This window comes from Onychostoma macrolepis, chromosome 23, assembly GCF_012432095.1.
Source record: "Onychostoma macrolepis isolate SWU-2019 chromosome 23, ASM1243209v1, whole genome shotgun sequence".
NCBI classification, from domain to species: Eukaryota; Metazoa; Chordata; class Actinopteri; order Cypriniformes; family Cyprinidae; genus Onychostoma; species Onychostoma macrolepis.
The window spans coordinates 10,707,595-10,729,221 of record NC_081177.1 but is presented as its reverse complement, the minus strand read 5'-3'; the positions used below and the strand labels follow the sequence as shown (position 1 = coordinate 10,729,221).

Below are 21,627 nucleotides of genomic sequence, written 5' to 3'. Positions count from 1 at the left end.
TTACATGAATCGTCCAGCGGATGAGCTCAGATATGCTTAACCAGACGTGAAGTGATTCACATTACAGAGATGGATGGATCTGTTCATGGGTAATTGGACTAAGATGCTGTAAAAGCAGAGTGCTGACAGTTGGCCCCTGGCAGCCTGTTCACTCACCTCTCCGTGTCTGTACTTGGCTAACCTGCCATCTGCATTGAATTCCTTTAACACATCTTTTACTTTTAGACTGCAGTCTGCAAAGAGATAGACAGGGTGAGTGGGAGGAAGCAAAGAAAGAGAGAAAGAGGGAAAAAAAGACAAGATGACATTTTGGCACAAGGAACCACAGGCATCACACCTTATAATGAACTATATCTATCTGCATCATCTGCATGAAAAACAGGCTTAGCAAGAACTCAGTACACACTTAGGGCAAGTATCTACAAAACCTTACTGTATTAAAATCCCTCAATCATGCATGAGACACATGGATGGAGCAACCAAGGGGTCAAGGTTTGGCTGCTTAGCATGACCCTGTTAGCCCCTGCTGGTCAGATACTGCAATTACAGGAAATGAAAAATGTCTTTCTCCATTGCTGGCCATTCAAAACAGGGGGACCATATATCCTCTTATTCATGGACATGTCCTGGCTGGGATTTCTGAATTGCCTAAACTGTCCAGGTTTTGGCTTTGTTTTCCTATTGATGTGCTCTCTCCAGTCCTCATGTTATATGAATGTAGTTTTGCGTTGCTTTGACTGTTTTCTGTAGATCCCACCATCTTGCCATGATTGGCCAATTATGAATAATGCCTGCATGATCTTGATCAAACTACTTTTCAGTTATTATCTTCAGTAAGAATGACATTTTAAGCAATTTACAAATCCCAGCCAGGACAAGGATTTATGATGGCCCTATGTATTTTGACAAAATTATTTTAAATTGCAAATAAAATGTGTAATTTTTATTTTTATGCAAAATTTAAATCCTAAATATATTATAGTATATGCTTTACCAGTGCACAATTCATTCTGAAGTGCTTTTAAAGAATGAAATGGATCAATATCCATGAAGAAACACTTGGAATATTTTATTTACATTTACACTTAAGCATTTATCATGTACTTTTATACAAATCGATATATCGACATATCTGTCCAAGATATATATGTATGCGTGTGTGTGTGTGTGTGTGTGTGTGTGTATACAGTGCCCTCCAAAAGTATTGGAACAGTAAAGACAAAATTGCTCTGTTGGCTGTGGAATCAAGACATTTACAAATATGATTAAAAGATGAATATGAGACAAAACTACAGAATGTCACATTTTATTATTGGGTGATTCAACACATAGATGTTTTACCAGCTAAGAAGTTCAGCACTTTTAGAGTTTCATCCCTCTATCTGATGTGAGCATAAGTATTGGAACAGTTGCCTCACAGGTCTTTCTAAGTGATCAGCTGTGTCCTGTTACATTAATTCTTCAGATATTAAAAGCAGGGAATGTGTTGTATCAGTTATATCCATTACTTCTGCATTCTGAGTCTTGCATTCGATGATGACACACACAAACCAGGATGAAGACGAGGAAGCTGACTTTGAGAGAAAAGCAAGCAATTTGGATGCTAAAAGAAAAGAGGAAGTCAATTATAGCTATAGCAAAAACAAAGGGCATGGAGAAATCAAGAGTTTGGAAACCACCGGCAACCAACAACTACCTGATCAGCTGAGAAAACAACAGTAGTTGATGAAAGACAAATCATAAAAGCTGTGAAAATGAACCCTAAAAGACATGTCTGTAAAATCACCAACAACTTCAGAAAGCTGAGGTGATGCTCTGACAATCTACTGTCCTCAGGAGACTTTGACACAGAGTTACAGATGCTACACAGCAAGATGCAAACCTCTGACCAGCTCCAAAAATAGAAAGGCAAGATTAGAGTTTGCAACAAAGCACAAAGGTGAGCCAGAAGAGTTTTTGAACTGTGTTTATGGACCGATGAGACAAAGATGAACCTTTATCTAAGCAATGGGAAAGCAAAAATGTGGAGAAGAAAAGGGAACTGCAATGATCCCGAGCATACAGCCTCATCTGTAAAGCATGGTGGAGGTGGTGTGCATGGCTGCCTCTGGAACAGGCCGTCTCAACTTTACTGATGACTTAATGTATGATGACAGTAGCAGAATGAATCTGGAAGGGAACGAAACCATCTTGCCTACCAATATTCAAGAAAACTCCTCCAGATTCATTGGGAAGTGCTTCATATTGCATCAGGACAATGACTCAAAACACTCTGCCAGTTCAGTCAAGGAGTTTATCAGGGCAAATAAATGGAAAGTCTTAGATTGCCCAAGTCAATCTCCAGATTTAAATCCGATTGAACATGAATTTCAGGAGAGTAAAGGCAGAAACTCCCCAAAACAAGCAACAATTGGAATTGGTTGCATTAAAGGCTGGGAAAAGTATTTGAAAGGATGAGACCAAGAGTCTGGTGATGTCTATGGGTCACAGACTCACTGCTGTGATAGTGCGCAAGGGATCTGCAACTAAATAATAGCTTTTAATCTTTTATATTTGCCTTATGTTCAACTGTCCCAATACTTATGCTCACATCAATGAGTGGGATGAACTCTAAATGTGCTGTCCTTTTTATTTGGTAAAACATGTATGTGTTGAAACGGCTAATAATAAAATGTAACATTCTGTAGTTTTGTCTCATATTCATCTTTTAATCATATTTGCAAATGTCTTGACTCCACAGCCAACAGAGCAATTTTGTCTTTACTGTTCCAATACTTATGGAATATATATATATATATATATATATATATATATATATATATATATATATATATATATATATATATATATATATATATATATACAGTGAGGAAAATAAGTATTTGAACACCCTGCTATTTTGCAAGTTCTCCCACTTAGAAATCATGGAGGGTCTGAAATTGTCATCGAGGTGCATGTCCACTGTGAGAGACATAATCTAAAAAAAAATCCAGAAATCACAATGTATGATTTTTAACTATTTATTTGTATGATACAGCTGCAAATAAGTATTTGAACACCTGAGAAAATCAATGTTAATATTTGGTACAGTAGCCTTTGTTTGCAATTACAGAGGTTAAACGTTTCCTGTAGTTTTTCACCAGGTTTGCACACACTGCAGGAGGGATTTTGGCCCACCTCCACACAGATCTTCTCTAGATCAGTCAGGTTTCTGGCCTGTCGCTGAGAAACACGGAGTTTGAGCTCCTCCAAAGATTCTCTATTGTGTTTAGGTCTGGAGACTGGCTAGGCCACGCCAGAACCTTGATATGCTTCTTACAGAGGCACTCCTTGGTTATCCTGGCTGTGTGCTTGGTCATTGTCATGTTGGAAGACCCAGCCTCGACACATCTTCAATGCTCTAACTGAGGGAAGGAGGTTGTTCCCCAAAATCTCGCAATACATGGCCCTGGTCATCCTCTCCTTAATACAGTGCAGTCGCCCTGTCCCATGTGCAGAAAAACACCCCAAAGCATGATGCTACCACCCCATGCTTCACAGTAGGGATGGTGTTCTTGGGATGGTACTCATCATTCTTCTTCCTCCAAACACGTTTAGTGGAATTATGACCAAAAGTTCTATTTTGGTCTCATCTGACCACATGACTTTCTCCCATGACTCCTCTGGATCATCCAAATGGTCATTGGCAAACTTGAGTCGGGCCTGGACATGTGCTGGTTTAAGCAGGGGAACCTTCCGTGCCATGCATGATTTCAAACCATGACGTCTTAGTGTATTACCAACAGTAACCTTGGAAACGGTGGTCCCAGCTCTTTTCAGGTCATTGACCAGCTCCTCCCGTGTAGTTCTGGGCTGATTTCTCACCTTTCTTAGGATCATTGAGACCCCACGAGGTGAGATCTTGCATGGAGCCCCAGTCCGAGGGAGATTGACAGTCATGTTTAGCTTCTTCCATTTTCTAATGATTGCTCCAACAGTGGACCTTTTTCACCAAGCTGCTTGGCAATTTCCCGTAGCCCTTTCCAGCCTTGTGGAGGTGAACAATTTTGTCTCTAGTGTCTTTGGACAGCTCTTTGGTCTTGGCCATGTTAGTAGTTGGATTCTTACTGATTGTATGGGGTGGACAGGTGTCTTTATGCAGCTAACGACCTCAAACAGGTGCATCTAATTTAGGATAATAAATGGAGTGGAGGTGGACATTTTAAAGGCAGACTAACAGGTCTTTGAGGGTCAGAATTCTAGCTGATAGACAGGTGTTCAAATACTTATTTGCAGCTGTATCATACAAATAAATAGTTAAAAAATCAAACATTGTGATTTCTGAATTTTTTTTTTTAGATTATGTCTCTCACAGTGGACATGCACCTACGATGACAATTTCAGACCCCTCCATGATTTCTAAGTGGGAGAACTTGCAAAATAGCAGGGTGTTCAAATACTTATTTTCCTCACTGTATATATATATATATATATATATATACACGATAAGGACATGAATGTGTATACATTGAAAAATACTTGGTGTTTCACAAACATTTAGAAAGAAATGGCAACTAACACTAAGTATTAAATATGTAATTTTGAAGTGAAAAAAAACAGAAACATATTTTTCTTGTTTTATTTACATCAAATCCTTTCTTACAGTGTAGTAACAATGATCATTGTGCATTATTAAGAATACTACTGGATAATAATAATACTGAATAATTCTATAACATCAATACATGACACTTTTCAGGGTCTATTAAATTAGATACATTTTTTGCATGTTTGTCACACTTTAATGTTTCAGATCATCAAACAAATTTAAATATTAAATCAAAGATAACACACGTAAACACAACATGCAGTTTTTAAATGAAGTTTTTTTATTATGAAGGGAAAACAAAATCCAAACCCACATGGCCCTGTGTGAAAAAGTGCTTGCCCCCTCCTATTAAATCATGAAAGAACTGTGATTAACCACATTATTTTAGAAAGCTGAGTTAAATTTCACTACTAAAACCCAGGCCTGATTACTGCCAGTCCTGTTGAATCAAGAAATCACTTCAATAGAACCTGTCTGACAAAGTGAAGCATGTTTAAAGAGCAACACATCATTCTGCGATCTTAAGAAATTCATAAACAGATGAGAAACAAAATAGTTTACATGTATCAGTCTGGAAAGGGTTATAAAGCCATTTCTAAAGCTTTGGGACTCCAGCAAACCACGGTCAGAGCCATTATCCACAAATGGAGAAAACTTGGAACAGTGGTGAACCTTCCCAGGAGTGGCCGGCCTACCAAAATTACTCCAAGAGCACAAAGACGACTCATCCAGGAGGTCATAAAAGAACCCAGAACAACATCTAAAGAACTGCAGGCCTCACTTGCCTCAATTAAGGTCAGTGTTCATGATTCAACAATAAGGAAAAACAGCATCCATGGGAGAGCCATTGCTGACCAAAAAGAACACACAGGCTCGTCTCACATTTGCCAAAAAATATCTTGATTATCCCCAAGACTTTTGGGCAAATATTCTGTGGACTGATGCGACAAAAGTTGAACTTTTTGGAAGGTGTGTCCCGTTACATCTGGCGTAAAACCAACACAGCATTTCATAAAAAGAACATCATACCAACAGTCAAATATTGTGGTGGTAGTGTGATGGTCTGGGGCTGCTTTGCAGCTTCAGAACCTGGATGACTTGCCATAATTGATGGAACCATGAATTCTGCACTCTATCAGAAAATCCTGAAGGAGAATGTCCGGCCATCAGTTTGTGACCTCAAGCTCAAGTGCATTTGGGTTCTGCAGCAGGACAATGATTCCAAACACAGCAGCAAGTCCACCTCTGAATGTCTCAAGAAAAACAAAATTAAGGTTTTGGAGTGGCCAAATCAAAGTCTGGACTTAAATCCAATTGAAATGCTGTGGCATGACCTTAAACAGTCCATTCATGCTCGAAAACCCTCCAATGTGGCTGAATTAAAACAATTCTGCAAAGAAGAGTGGGCCAAAATTCCTCCACAGCGCTGTAACAGACTCATTGCCAGTTATCACACACGCTTGATTGCAGTTGTTGCTGCAAAGGGTGGCACAACCAGTTATTAGGTTTAGGGGGCAAGCACTTTTTCACACAGGGCCATGTGGGTTTGGATTTTGTTTTCCCTTCATAATAAAAAAACTTCATTTAAAAACTGCATGTTGTGTTTACTTGTGTTATCTTTGATTAATATTTAATAAATTTGTTTGACGATCTGAAACATAAAAGTGTGACAAACATGCAAAAAAAATTACAAATCAGGAAGGGGGCCAACACTTTTTCACACCACTGTATGTTAGTGAGAATACTGATAACATGGTGTCTTTGTTACACGTTTCATGTACTTATATTATAGTAATAACAGTAAATTAAGCATAATTACATGCAATCAACCTTAAGCCAAACCCTACTCCTATCCCTAACCTACATTAAGTACATGTTGTTAATTGATGTTAGTCATTACTTTATTGTACAATTACACAGTAACAAGGACACCTTAAAATAAAGTGTAACCAGAAAAATCTTTTTTTCTTTCATCGCATCATTTTAGTGACATTATCAAAATCTAAAGGATGTCAATCAGTCAGTCTTTCCCAACACTAGTTGTCCATGTACAAAATACTTAAGCAAATGCATGCATGTAAAACTGTAAGTAAACTGGGCTCACAGATGTCTTGGATGCACACGACTGGCATGTTTTTTCGACCCTGAGAATAAAGTGTCATTTCGCACTTAAGGACTGAAAGTGAGTCATGGTTTGTAATGAGGCCGAGCATTTAGTGAGAGTGGGAGGGATGTGTGGGCATCACAGACTTACAGTCAATGTACTGCTGAAGCTGGATGAAGTCTACTGGCCTCAGCTCTCTGTCATCCGACTCGCCCGGGTCTGACATCACGCCAGAGCCTCTGAATAACACTGAAAGAGTGAAAGAGAAAGGTTGGTGAGAGGAAAACACACAGATGAAAGCCATATCCATCTTCTCTTTTTATGCATTAAGATGCTTTCGTGCACTTAAAGCAAAAGGAAAATCCATAATATAAATGCCATTAAGATACTGATGATGAGAGAAAAGCTTTAGGCCTAGACACAATTATGCAAATACAAAGCATGTGCATTGTTGTTTTTCTCGTAGCACACCCTGTGGCACATTCCATAAATGCTTTGATAATGACAGACAAAATCAATCACTGTTGCATTTTTGTGAGAATATTCCAAAACTATGTGATAATAAAATAGTCCATGAACATGGAGAACCATTTTATAAAAGAAAGTAACAAGTTCACTTTTTGCCCTTCTGGAAAAATCTTGCTCCTAGTAACAAAAGAAAATTCTTAGAAATGTGGGTGTTTCCTCTTAAAATTAAAGAAAAGATCCTAGAAAAGAGAAAAGGAATTCAGAAAGCATCTTAACCCTTAAAAGAGGTCTTACGGTCCAAAATTGTTAGGAGCACGGACGAGGACTTTTAAGAGGCTTAAGAGTCTCTTTGGCAGTGGAGAAAATCGACGAAACATGAAGAGGAAGAAGAAATATGTTGCACACAATGCATGACAGTGAGTTAATAAGACGCTACACATGAGATCATTCAGGGATCACGTTTGTGACTGATCTTATTAGAGACATGCTAACATCCAATACCGCGCAGAAATGCCATAGCGACAGAAATGGAAGTAATCACTACATTAACATACTTAGCAACTGGAAAAATGCAACTATGCAGCAGTGATGATTTGGGTCTGTCACAACCTTCTATAAGAAAAGTGATCACACAAACATTTATAGCACTTTCCGAACAGTATTATGTCGCTGTTCATTTTCTATAAAATATGGTAAATAAAAAATAAAGAATATATATACATATATAATGTGTGTGTCTGTGTGTGTGTGTGTGTGTGTGTGTGTGTGTGTGTGTGTGAGAGAGTACGGTAAAACAGGAAAAATTAAGCATGTAATTTCAAAGTGAAGGCTTATAATAGACCCTAAAAGCGCTCTTTTATTTCCTTCTTGTACAACCAACCAATCACAGTCTTCAAATCAAGGTGTCATAGCCAGCAACGGGGTCAGCCCCGCCTCCTCACTAAGATGAAAGTTGTTGTCTTTTCCTCGCTCAGAGTTGCTCTCAGATTGGTCCTGAATCACTTTTAAGCTAAGACTCCTAGTTAGAAATTTTTAAGCTAAATTAGGAGCTCTCTGAGAGGATTCTTAGAATCTTTAAGAATACGGGCCCTGATGTCCAAAATGTTGTTTTTAACATAAAGTGTATTTATGTTATTTTTGAAGGCTGAGCAAAGAGTAAAAATGTGTCTAAATAATTTGCCATTCATGAATGAACAGAAAAATATGTCCTGTATAGTCACACCATACAAGAATTCTGCATTCTGGATATGTATGTTAAAAATTCTGGATGCTGCACAGATTGAAATTACAGCATATTTATATACACTACTGTTGTAAATATATATATATATATATATATGTAAATATATATATATATGTAAATATATATATTATATATATTATTGTTGTTTGGAGTCTGTAAGATAGAAACAAATAGAAAGAAAGAAACAAATACTTTTATTTAGCAGGAAAGCATTACATTACAGTTGCTACATGATATTAATAATATAATCAGTCAACTAAATGTTGTGCCTTTGAACATTCTATTCACCAAAGAAATATGAAAAAGATGTATCATGGCTGTCACAACTATATTGTAATAACAAGAAATGTTTCTTGAGCAGCAAATCAGCATATTAGAATGATTTTTGAAGAATCATGTGACACTGAAGACTGGAGTAATGATGCTGAAAACTCAGCTTCGCATAACAGTAATACATTACATTCTAAAATATATTCAAATAGAAAACAGTTATTTTAAATTGAAATAATATTATACAACAGTACTGTTTTTTACTGTATTTTAGATCAAACAAATGCAGCCTAGGTGAGCACAAGAGATTTCTTTCAAAAACATTAAACATCTTTTATTTACAATCATCCATTTACATAGTGAAGTCACTGCGACATACTCAAGAAACCAAAACTACGCGAGCAGAAAACTCTGCTCATAGGTCACATGACTAACAAAAAGGATGTGCTCCCAATTAAAAGAATCATCTTGCATCATTATTGAAACGAGTTTGATATTCACATATTACTATTTTATTTGCTGAAAGAATAAAGAGAACAACTATGCACAACATTCAAAACATATTCAGTGTCAGCTGACAAGATTGTCAGTGAGTATATAGCATTGATTCAAGGACCTGAGGCTAAATGAGACACAATATCTCTTTATGTGTGTGTGTGTGTGTGTGTGTGTGTGTGTGTGTGTGTGTGTGTGTGTATTATATAGAAACCTCATGTTTCTGGGTCTCATCTGTAATGGAAAATGGATCAGCACTCTCATTAAGGAAAAAGGCAGTCTAGGGAGATCAGTATGCTAGTCCCAGGCTAAAGTTTGTCTTCCTGTGCACATTCATCAAGGTGTCTTCAAACTTTTGAACACAAGCCAAACAGCTTTTATGGAGAATAAATGGGTGACCTATTTAAATCAAGTCTACATCTAGAGATCTATTTTTTTTAGCAACTAATAATAGCAGCAGAAGTAAAGGTTTCATAACAGTGACTCTGCGTGTGTGTGTGTGTGTGTGTATGAACACAAAAAACTAGCCACATTTAAAACCAACAAATGAACATATGCAAAGCTCTAGTCTGAACAATAGGAGGAGTACTATAACTTAACCTCTTATGAAAGTTTGTTAGCATGAGAACAATGGTACAATGCACTTCAAAGGTAGTTTATGTTCTTCCTCGAATGATACGAGCTCAGAAACTCTGATGCGACGGAAAAGGCAGCGAGAATGAAGCCCGTACACCCACTCCTCTCATGTGATGTGAGCTAACAAAGGGTCACACCGTTCTCACTTAATTCCCTCAAAAGGTTAGTGTCGTTGCCTAGGAACTTTGTTTGTGTGGCCTATTCCCTGTATATGTGTGTGTATGTGTGTGTGTAAGAAAGAGAGAGAGAAAGTTGGGAACACAGAAGAAATACTTTTCTGTCAACAGCAGAAGCTAGCCAGTGCATGAAAGACTATTTTACATACACACTGCAGTCTTATCAATCATTTTGGAATGATAGAAGAAATATTAAATGTCACACTTATTTATGTATTTTTAAATCAAGTCAAGGAAAAAGTCGAGGTTCTCTAGCAAATACTCATCTGAAATGCATGTTTTCAAATCCAACGACCATTAAGTCACATGTGAAATGAAACTACACATTTTCAAATCAGATTTTTCTGCTCCAAGTTGCGGATTTATATTAAAATGGATATATTTCATGGAGAAATGTCATGATCATTAATATACTGACCTGAAATCAAAAGAAAACAAAAACTAATTATAATTTGCATAAATTGGAATTGTATGCATTATTTTTTTGAACAAATAAGTACATCCCCCCCCACACCAAAATAATTTTTTTCATAAAATAAATTGTGTAAAAATATCATTCACGTTACTGTAATACAATAAAAAATTATTTTTTATAAGAAAATCATTAAGTAAAATCAATATGAATTAAATTCAGCACCCAATGTTACTTTTGTGATGTATACTTAAATAATATAGAATCATTTTTTCATACTGCTATTTTTTGCATTTTCTAAAAACTCTTATTGGGCCTAAAAACAGGCTTCATTTTCTTTATAATAAATATAACTACGTATTTTTAGTAGGGCTGTCAATAGATTACAATTTTTAATCTTGATTAATCGCACCCTTTTTGTCATGAAAGTAAGCAGAACACTATTTATCTTGTTTGTTAGACTTACGAGTTTGGCGTGAATTATGACAGTTTTGCATGATGTTAAACCAAATGACAATAAGCATAACACCAACAGAATGGTCATATTTGATACTGACAGTCTTGCTTCACACCAGTTTTAACAGTCAGTTGCTGCAGTTTACAACTGCTGCTGGCTGCAGGTCTTGGTCCGTCTCTGTCTTTCTGAATCTCTAATTGTTTGGGTTGAGCACAGAAGCGTGGTAATTTGATTCTGGGCTTCCTCATCGCTTATTTGCATGCATAGCTCTCTGTTTTATGGAGGGAGACAAATCTCTGCTTCACCAAACACTTAGTCCAGTAAAACACAACGCTAAGAGCTCATTGTGGCTCGGCTCAAAGTACACTGTTTTAGAGACCACCCTCAAAAACATGATGCAAAACATAACATCACACTATTAGACTATAAATCGCTTTCATTTTTCAGAAACAGCTGCCTGTCATTTATACAATAAAGATGCACATTCATTCATGCCAATGTGTCCATTAGCCCAGGTGGATAATTTGTTTTTTCCATTATAGATGAGGGTTCAATTGGATATCATTATTGATTACAAGGCTCTCAGACAACCAATATTTAATAATATCATACAAATAAACTCAAATTATGTCTTTTATTTATTTATTTAGCAGTAACATGCTGTATAATGTACAGTCAGCTGCTCCTTATCACAAAATAAATATATTTGAAGCTGTATATTACTGTTTGCTCTACTATTCTAATATTACACTTGGCAGCCCCCACGAGTGCATGAGAGTCATGTGTCTCTTTAGATGGTAATCTTTATGTCATCCTAAACCATGCAGGTAAAAATGTCAGCAGAATTACAGAAATGTCAGTAACATCAAGGAAGTAGTGGGTGTTTGTAGTAGTTAGTTTCATGTTGCTGAGAGATTCCCCTGTATTGTGCATTGTGGCATGCTTCTCTCTTCCTGTATTTGTAACTTGTTAGCTGGCAGTGCACTTAAATAGTGCTGCAGTGTGACAGTGTTCAAATATTACATGTACACTATTTTAAAAATTTGAAAAATGTTGTATAAACTAACTCTGCAAGCTCTGTTTACAGGTAAACTACTACTAAACTACTAAGAGAAAGCATGCAACAATCTAAAAGGCCAACAAATTCAATTACAGCAGTAAATCACCCAGCCACTATCTCACCTATTAAGTTGCGTTTCCAACCCACTTTACTAGAAAATCTGGACTTAGAACACAACATCGACTAGACAGAGGTGCGGTGAGTGATTCTCACGCAAGATAACAATACTGAGGTAACAAGCCTGTTCTAGTGATCTAATATTAGCTGTTCACAAACTATTTGCCTTTACAATGCCTTTTAAAACTATTTTTAGCAACAATACTTTCTAAAGCTTTGTGCTGTTTGTACAAGCTGTCACCTTGTGTGAAGTCAAACTGCTGCTTTGTATCTGCAAGAGTTTATATATTCAAGTGTTTTCCCCTTCCTTTCCCAGAGGAATATCTGATTGCTCAAAGGTTGCTCTTTCATAACTCAGAAGACATAATGAAAATGAGTTTTCTTTCATTGTCTTACATGTTTATATGTATTTGTGTGTGTGCACTGTAAAAAAAAAAGAAAAAAGAAAGTTGAGCCAACTTAAACTTTTAAGGCAATAAGCTTCAGCAAATTTGTGAGTTTTCTGGTTGCCTTAAAATTTTAAGTTGGTTCAACTTATTTATTTTTTTTACAGTGTGTGTATATATATATATATATATATATATATATACACACACACACACACACATATATATATATATATATATATATATATATATATATACACATACATACATACATACATACACATACATACACACACATATTAGTTTATAAATATAATAATTGATTATATAGATATATTTATATAGATTATATAATATATTTGATAAAGTACATATACATACATATGCATATACATAAACATTAGGTAATATAAATATAAATAAAAAATTGATTTTAGACATACTGAGAAGATTGAAAAATAAATTAGCAAACCTTAAGATTGCAAAAATATTAGGGTTTTTATATAATGGCAAAAAAAAAATAATAATATTATTATTAATGTATTTATAATAATTTTTAATCGTTGTAGTCGAAATTATATATATATATATATATATATATATATATATATATATATATTTTTTTTTTTTTTTTTTGCATGTATAATATATATTAGCATGTATTAGGCACATGCTAAATTAGCATGTATGTCTGTATATATATACACACACACACATTTTTTTAAATATAATAATTTAACATATATATAATTTTTATATATAACTGACATTGGTTGTGACCAAAAAATATAATTATACTTTTTCCATCACGGGTTCCCCTTCTGGCTCTGACGGAAAATGTTCATTTTGCTGGTTATGAGCTGCTCTTTATTAGATTAAGTCAAATCAAATCATTTCAGCTTTTCCAAGGAAACACAATGTACATCTGGTCAGTAAGAAGGATTGCCAATCCTGGTGGCTCTGGAAAGAGTTTCCCCATCAGCTGTGCTGCCTCAGACCGTTGCCAAGGGTGACTGACAGGACTAGAATGAGGAAGGGAGGAGGGGAGAGACAGATGAGGGGGAGGAAACCCGGGCAGCAGTCGTGGGTCTTCCCCTGCTGGCCTGCTCCACCTACGCGTGCTTCTCAGTGCACACAACCTTCAAACAGACTGCTTTGCATTCCACCTGCTGATGTAAGGGTGAATCATTCACCTCAACAAAAGCAGATGATTTTTGTCTCTTGGGGGCGGTGTACCATGCATTTATCCACCTCATACATGTCAAACATGATATAATGTAAGCAACAACTGGAAAAGTGGAAATAACTGATTCCCGCCCCGCCCGAGTGGCTCAAGATCAATTTTTGTGCACTAAATTAGAAAAAACACTTAGCTTTAAAAACCCAGCTTGCAAAACAAACGGCAGGCAAAGTTCAAGACGTGCCATAAAACAGGCCGCAAACTGTAAAGCAGTACAAGTCACACCTCATCTGAGAACAGCTGCTGTGCTTCACCTCCCTCAGCTCCTTTCTTGTGTTCTACAAGTTGCATTTCAATGGAAAAAAAGCATCACTGACTATGTAAGTTGTGGCAGGACGAGTTTTTCGTAAAAGCAAAGGGGCCTCACCGGCGCGCAGGAAACCCTTTCAAAGTCACTCACTACCCGCAGGCACGCCTAAGCTTGCACAGCAGCCGTGCACGCCGTCGTCCTCCAGCCTGCTGCACAGTCTGTGCAAAGGCACACGCTTGAGGAGACACATGTTAGAAACGTACTTACACCCACACAGAGAGAGCACTACAGACAGCAGACTCGAAGCAACTGTTGCGCTAGTCTCCTTCCTACACAAAGCAATAACAAGAGTCGAGCCACGGGTGAAGCCATTTAGATTAGACAGTCTGCAGCTGAAACGGACTCAACTGAAAAATTTGAGGACATGTAATTATATCATTTATGCATATAATTACTACATTTATGCAGCCTAAAATACACCGAAACACTTCACAATAACAACAACCACTAGAAAACTATTATCACCAGAAGGTTTCATTGTACATTGAACACATTCAGGGCTGAGATTTGATTTTTATTCCTGATAAAAATTGCAATTTTAAATGCATGAAAAAATTTTTTGAAAAAATAACAACAATAATATTTTTTATAATATTACACTATTATTCAAAATATGTACACTCTAAAAAATGCTGGGTTATTTTTTTAACCCAAATGCTGGGTTCAGCTTGTTGGGTCATTTTATCGGGTTATTTTGAACATTCTTCCCCCGGTGTCAGGTAGTCTTTCTGTAACCAAGTTGCTGGGTCATTTTTAATGCTGGGTTATTTTTTCTACCCAACCGCTGGGTTTGATGCACTTCGTCAGCGAAATAAAGGTTTGTATATATAATCTTTCAGCTACGAGTGAAACACGAGGCTGTGGTCTGAAGTTCACAGTTCCACAGCAAACAGCAGCCCTTCACGGCTCACATTTTGGCGACACACCGGCACAAGAATTAGCACTATTTTGGTAAAAAGTGATTACAGAGAACGGTTGAATACACTTATACTTTTAAATGTTACAAGTATTTTAAATGAATACTTTTAAATGTTACATTTTTTATTTCTAAAATGCTTGTTGAACAAGTTTAAATGTAGGCCTATGTAATATTGTAAACTATGCTGTATTCACCCAAATAAATTCAATTTGTCTTGTATTTTGTCCATGTGTTCTTGCTTAATGAAAAATGTTCACCTTTTGATTATTGCTGTTGCCTCCAGTAATTCTGTGTGTGATTTTTAATTTCCAGGCCTTTTTAAGGCAGCAATATAATAATTTTTTAAACAACAGTTGATTTAAATAAAACAACCCAGCATGCTGGGTAAAAACATTAACCCAACCAGCTGGGTCAAAATAACTCAGCAAAATAAAATTGGTGTAATGCAATGTGTTTACGTGGTTTAATGTTCAAAAAACACATTATTGTTGCTCCTCTTTGCCCCGCCTTTCTGAAACGCATAAATTTTTACAAAGCTCATCTTTCTGAAAAGTGCGGTGTGCTCTGATTGGCCAGCTATCCAGTGCGTTGTGATTGGCAGAATACCTCAAGTGTGTTACGGAAATGTTACACCCCTTACCAAATTTAGAAACATACAGCATCTCCACGACATGGCAGCGGCGGCGGCAACAATAGGCTTGTTTGAGATGCGCCTCACCTCGCCTGAAATGTAGGTGAGAGTCGGCGGCTGCAGTGAGGGGAGGAGTGAAATATGCGCAGTCAAGACGGACAGTTCTGCCCTCTCGAAGTGGAACAGATACCTACGAGATCAAAGGCGGATATCGCGTTATTCTCACTCATATGCTGTGCTGCTGATAAACATGATATAATTTCAGTTCTGTTGCTTTTATATGAATATAAATCTGATGAACAAGACACTAAAAGTGCTTGCAATTTAATTCCATACGAAAGGCGTATTTATCATCCACTTTTATTTTAATTCAAACATGTATTTTAGATTTTTATAGAAAATATGACAACAATCACATATCTCACACAGAGATCGCACTGTCATAGTGTTTGGGAATATTCATGCACAATTTAAATACATAATAGCATGAAATCAGATAAAAAAATAAAACATTTTAGAAGAGAACGCAGCATCATGGTTGTCTGAAGCAATGAGCATTAAGCTGTGTCGTCAGTCAGTCGTTTCCCATCATGCTTTTGATCAGCGCAGTCGGTGGAGAGCAACTTCGCGCGACTGCTCAATCCGACACAGCCGCCTCGCCGTCGCGAGACATCAGAGCAAGGCGGACGTAACTCGGACACTTTTCTAACCAGCATGCACCTCGCGGTGATCACCGGTGATCGGTTCTGCGCAGATTTTGCTCAGCTCAAACAAGCCTAATACTACAGCGAGAATAAAAGTTGCACCTTCTTTCTTTGCGTAAACATTTGGGCGGTGTTACTCAAATCTTCCCACACAGTGACGTAAATATGTGGGAGCGTGTTGAAATGAGGTGTTTTAGAAAGGCGAGTCTTAACTTTTATAAAGAATATCTCTTTAGGTTTGAGACTTTAGTCTTTGTAACTTTACGGATCTTATATATGCAGGAACAGCTTGTAACACTTCAAAGACAAAAGAAAACTTGAAATCACATCATCTGACCCCTTTAAAGTCCAATTGAAAAATTACGATACTAACATTTATGGGCATTTTTTGCTTCAAAAAAGTGACAAAATTTGACATTTCATCATATATAGTCTTATTTGGCAGTGCCAGTGTTTCACAGCACGACAAACAGTGACAGTCAAAAGATTAGCGAAACAGCAACTCACGAATAAGTTGTTAATTCATTAAATGACTCCATGACTGAACAATGAATCACTTTTTGTTACTGTAAAAGAAAAGTGATTCTTCTTTAAGAACTAGGAACCAATAGTGTGATGTGGTTGTTTTATTAGTACATTTGTGAGGCTTCTTTTGATTTGGTTGTTTCATGCCCTCATCATTTTTTGGTCTGCAGCCCTGATATTCTTATAAATCTGTACCATTCTGATTTACAACTATTCTATAAAAGCAAAAGAACATGGTGGTGTTTTACTGACCACTGAATGGAAATATGAGAATACACAAGCTGTTTGGATCAGCAATATCCAGTTTTTGTTTCCTCACTTATAAGAGATTAATAAGTACTTACCACTTGCCCTGTTAAAAGCAAGGAAATTTGTGGTGAAGTGAATATTGACCCACATTCCATTCACAAACCTAGGCCTTCGTCTGTTTCTGTTGCATAAACATGGTTAGATCATGATTGAGCTTTAGGAAAGATGGGCTATTCCTGAGTGCAGTTTTCACTGCTTGGCTCATGAGTTATAAAAGCAGGAGATTACTGGGAAGACAGTAAACCAACCCTGTGATTTTCTAGCCAAGCCCATAAGACTAGAGATTCCTCAGAGAATGAGTTACCATTATCAGGTAAACTAAGCCAAGAGTTCCGGAGAGAATGTGGGACTAAATTAGTTACTTCTAATTTCTTTAAGGACATCCACAAATTTAGTATAGGCTTTCAAATGAGTCAGAGATACAAAACTGCAAACTAAAATATAAGCATGTTGCACTGAGACAGATACGTTTTGGTCACGACAGCAGATTCAAGAGTGGTAAAACAAGAATGACTGACTTTGAAAGTAATTTGGCAAAAAGGTTTAAATGCAGGAGAACTCAAAGAACACTTCAAAACCCTTTGCTTCATCTGTCGTGACTCATGTCGTGACATGAACTGTGTGACAAAATGCTTCCAGTCTGTCATAAATATGATGCCTGTCGAACTGGAAGAGTTGAAATCTCTTATGGTGATGAAACAGGATGAACTTAAATTACATAATCAGTTCACAGTAAATGGAAGGACATTGAAATTAATATTTACGTAAACTCTGTATTACTAAAAGAGTCTAGATTAATGCAGGCATTCAGATAGTCAGCAACCTAGTGAAGAGATAACAGTAAAATAAACAATTCAAGGGAAAAATCCAGAGAATGCAACAAGTATTTCATCAGATGAGATAAATGTGTCAAATAACACATCGATACATAAGAAGCAGAAAAGGTAACATTTAGTGTCATGGTACACTGTTGAATAAATAATCTTAAACCAGGTTGATTTGACGGTTATGAAGGGGTATGGGGAACTTTTTTGGCTGGTCAGACTGGGAGACCACCTTAATACCAGATTAGACTACTCAAACTGGGAGAGTTAGACCATCCTAAACCACCTAAAACCAGCAAAACATTATTTTTTTTTTTTCTCAGCATGGTAGTCTGTGAAGTATATTGGAGAACCAAGCCTTTGCATTTTTAAACAAAAAAATAACTTCCAAAACCACCTTTTTAAGCGCATTTTAAGTTTCCAAGCCCTTAACAGTATGACTCAGGATCCACAGTCTATGCAAATAGTTCAGTGAAAGAGAATAACAAAACATCTGACAACAACCCGAGTCAACAATTTCGAAGCAAAAAGGAAAACCACCAAAATGCAGTTAACTGGTACAATTAAAAATAGACTGGGCTGTGCACTACAAAACATGACTGAGAATCGCACAGCTAAACTGTGTCTCAAAATTTAGTGAGCCGTCTATCTTTAGCTCACTAAAATGCCTAAACCGAATAATTTTCATTCCGTTCGGATGAGTTAACAAGTAGCTACTTATTTGGAACGGCGTGCTAAAAACAACTCTGACGATGTTCCTACTATTCACCGCAGTACTACTACTGAATTTACAGTCCGAAACAAACAGCAAACAGTAGTCCGATTCCCTAACAAATGACTCATGTGAGCCGGTTCTTTTTAATGAATCATAAACATACATCGCGACAAATGCAGACTGCCTGTCAAAAGAATGAATCTTATGAACCGATTCTTTTTGTAAATCAAAAACACTGGTAACAATTGTATTGCTCAAATACTGAACACCACGAGATATTGACTGTTATGACAACTGAATTTGATATACACATATTGAATTTATTTTATAAAAATTAAGAACTAACTGAAATATGTTATCATCACATTGTGAAAAGCCATTAAATGTCAATGTAAACAATACCTTTCGCAATAAAATTGAAGCCTATTAAATTTACTTCTGTGTATTTGTTAAACGCACAGAAACCTGGAACTATCTTATCATTTCCTAACAACTGTTGAGGGTAGTAACTCTAAAGGGTCTTTAAAAATAAATTTATTCCTCAAAAAAGTAAAAGAAAGACATTCTAAATGGAACCGAACTCGGCAAGAATCATTAGATTCCTCACGATTCCCATCGTTAACTAGACAGCATTCTGGGCATCGATACGAACGTTCGAACACGAGCAGTCAGAAGGTTTTGGACAGTCAGAGGTTTTAGACGCAACCTTGTGTCTCTACCGTAAGAAGTCATGCATAAAAACTACATGCGACATAATACAAAATCACTGTTACAGTTTAAATGGTCTAAAACTCACTCATTTTATCACAAAAATAAATAAGCGTTGGCGTTACCTTAATATCTTGAGGTCTGCAGCACCCGGTTAGGGATTCTGTCTTATCTTTAAAATAGACGCCAAGAGCAAAATCGCCAGTGTCAGATGCACTTCGAAAACTGCTTCAGCGCTTAGAAAATTAATAAATAAGTGGCGAGGGAGGCAGAACCAGCTTCGTCTGTGAGGAAAGCGTTTCGCTGTGTTTGTCCGGTGGAGAACTGACAGTGAAGTGAATACGCCTAACTGTGAGTGACACTCCCATAGAGTCACAGCACCGCCCGCACTCATGTGTCTGAGCTGAGCGATGCACTTTGATCAGATGCTGTGTGTGTGTGTGTGTGTGTGCGTGAACTGCTTCTCATCGAGCACACTAACTCTAGTGATAGATAGGTAGTATACGCACTTATTACATTTTTAGTTACACAAGGACAATCAACAGGGTGGTGTGACCTTTAAACTGTTAAAAGTGTCATCATCAAATGCCATCATTTTCAGTATGATGTTTGGCATCTGAGTGATTGTATTTATATCTGTACTTTTAGATTGCGCAATTGCTTTAAGTTATCACATAATTAAACTGCAATATATTTGATTGCCAAATGCCTGATTAACTGATACAGGAATTTGTGGTACCAGATTGTAAAAGCTCCAATCAAATCCTTACTTTTTGAAAGGGATTAAGGACCATTTCCTTTATTAGGGAGACATGAAACAAAACTGTTTAACTGGTTTTTATCAGAATGAAATCCTAACTAGATAGATGGATGGATGGATGGATGGATAAATGGATGGACGGGCAGACAGACAGATAGACAGATAGACGGATAGATAGATAGAATGATGAGTGAATGGATGTGTGGATAGATATACAGTCAGATCTGGAAGTATTCGGACACTGACTGAGATGTTGTGCTTTTGCTTTTGCTTTTATACACCACTACAATGGATTTGAAATAAAACAATCAAGATGAAATTGAAGTGCAGACTTTTAGCTTTATTTTACGAGGTTCCACAAAAATATGACATTTAGCCTACCATTTAGGAGTTATAGCCATTTTTAGCAAAGTATCTCCATTTTCAGGGGCTCGATAGTATTTGGACAGTTGACTAAGAAGAGGTTCATTGACCAGGGTTTCCCAAAAGGAACTATGGTCGCAAGTTCCATTGTTACCAATAGAGTTCAATGGAACTAACTAACAACCATAGTTAGCTAACGATGGGAAACTCACCCCAGGTGCTGTCCATTCCCTCGTTATTTCAAGACAAATTATGCTGATAAAATATTCGGAGTTGATATGAGGTATCAAAATGGCATTTGGAAGCTGTTTGAATGATACTACCAATATAAAGTCCATGGAGATATCAATGAAAGTGAAGGAGGCCATCATTAAGCTGAAAAAACAACAAAAATCTATAAGAGAGAAAGCAAAAACCTTAGGTGTGGCCAGATCAACGGCTGGCTACATTCTTAAGAAGAAAGCAAGCATGGGTGAGCTCGACAACATCAAAAGGCCTGGAAGACCACGGAAGACAATCAAAGTGGATGATCGCAGAATCCTTTCCTCGGTGAAGAAAAAAACCCTTCATATCATCAACAGAAATCAGGAGGCACATCACTGTCAAAATCTACGATCAAGAGACTCCTTCATGAATGTAAATACAGATTGTAAATACAACAAGGTGCAAACCACTGGTAACATTCAAGAACAGGAAAGCAAGATTAGACTTTGCCAGAAAACGTCTAAAAAGCCTCCCATGTTCTGGAATGAGATTCTTTGGACTGATGAAACCAAGATTAACTTGTCCCAAACTGATGGGAAGAGAAAAGTATGGTGAAAGAAAAGAACAGCTCACGATCCAAAGCACACCACATCAACTGACAAACATGGGCATGCACGGCTGCCAATGGAAAGAGCTCACTCAAGACTTTTTTGAAGGCAAAGAAATGGAATATTCTTCAATGGCCAAGTCAGTCGCCTGATCTCAATCCAATAGAGCATGCTTTTCAATTACTGAAGGCAGAAAGACCCACAAACAATCAGCAACTCAAGGTGGCAGCAGTCAAGACCTGGCAAAGCATCTCCAGGGAGGAAACTCAGAATTTGGTTACACTTCATTTCGATAGTCCACTTTAGACATTCTACTATGTAACTTTATATCTATGTCAACTAATTCTCATTAATTTGCAACTACATGTCTACTAACTCTCAGTATGGTAGGTTTA

The 21,627-nt window shown here is 37.0% G+C and overlaps 1 protein-coding gene across 2 annotated transcripts in view; it reads right to left on the bottom strand.

The window, feature by feature from the left end:
- Positions 1 to 19,656, bottom strand: part of dgkaa (diacylglycerol kinase, alpha a) — a 35,548-nt gene extending 15,892 nt beyond the window's left edge. Inside the window, exons 1-3 of one of the 2 annotated variants that reach the window (XM_058763539.1) lie at positions 19,423 to 19,656; positions 6,843 to 6,941; positions 157 to 233 (exon numbers count right to left, since the gene is read on the bottom strand). In XM_058763539.1, coding sequence (XP_058619522.1) covers positions 157 to 233; positions 6,843 to 6,918 — 153 coding nt within the window. In that variant the 5' untranslated portion in view covers positions 6,919 to 6,941; positions 19,423 to 19,656. Of the gene's footprint in view, positions 1 to 156; positions 234 to 433; positions 1,135 to 6,842; positions 6,942 to 19,422 lie in introns of those variants that run through there. The other variant, XM_058763540.1, reaches the window with a different exon arrangement.
- Positions 19,657 to 21,627: the final 1,971 nt, after the last annotated feature.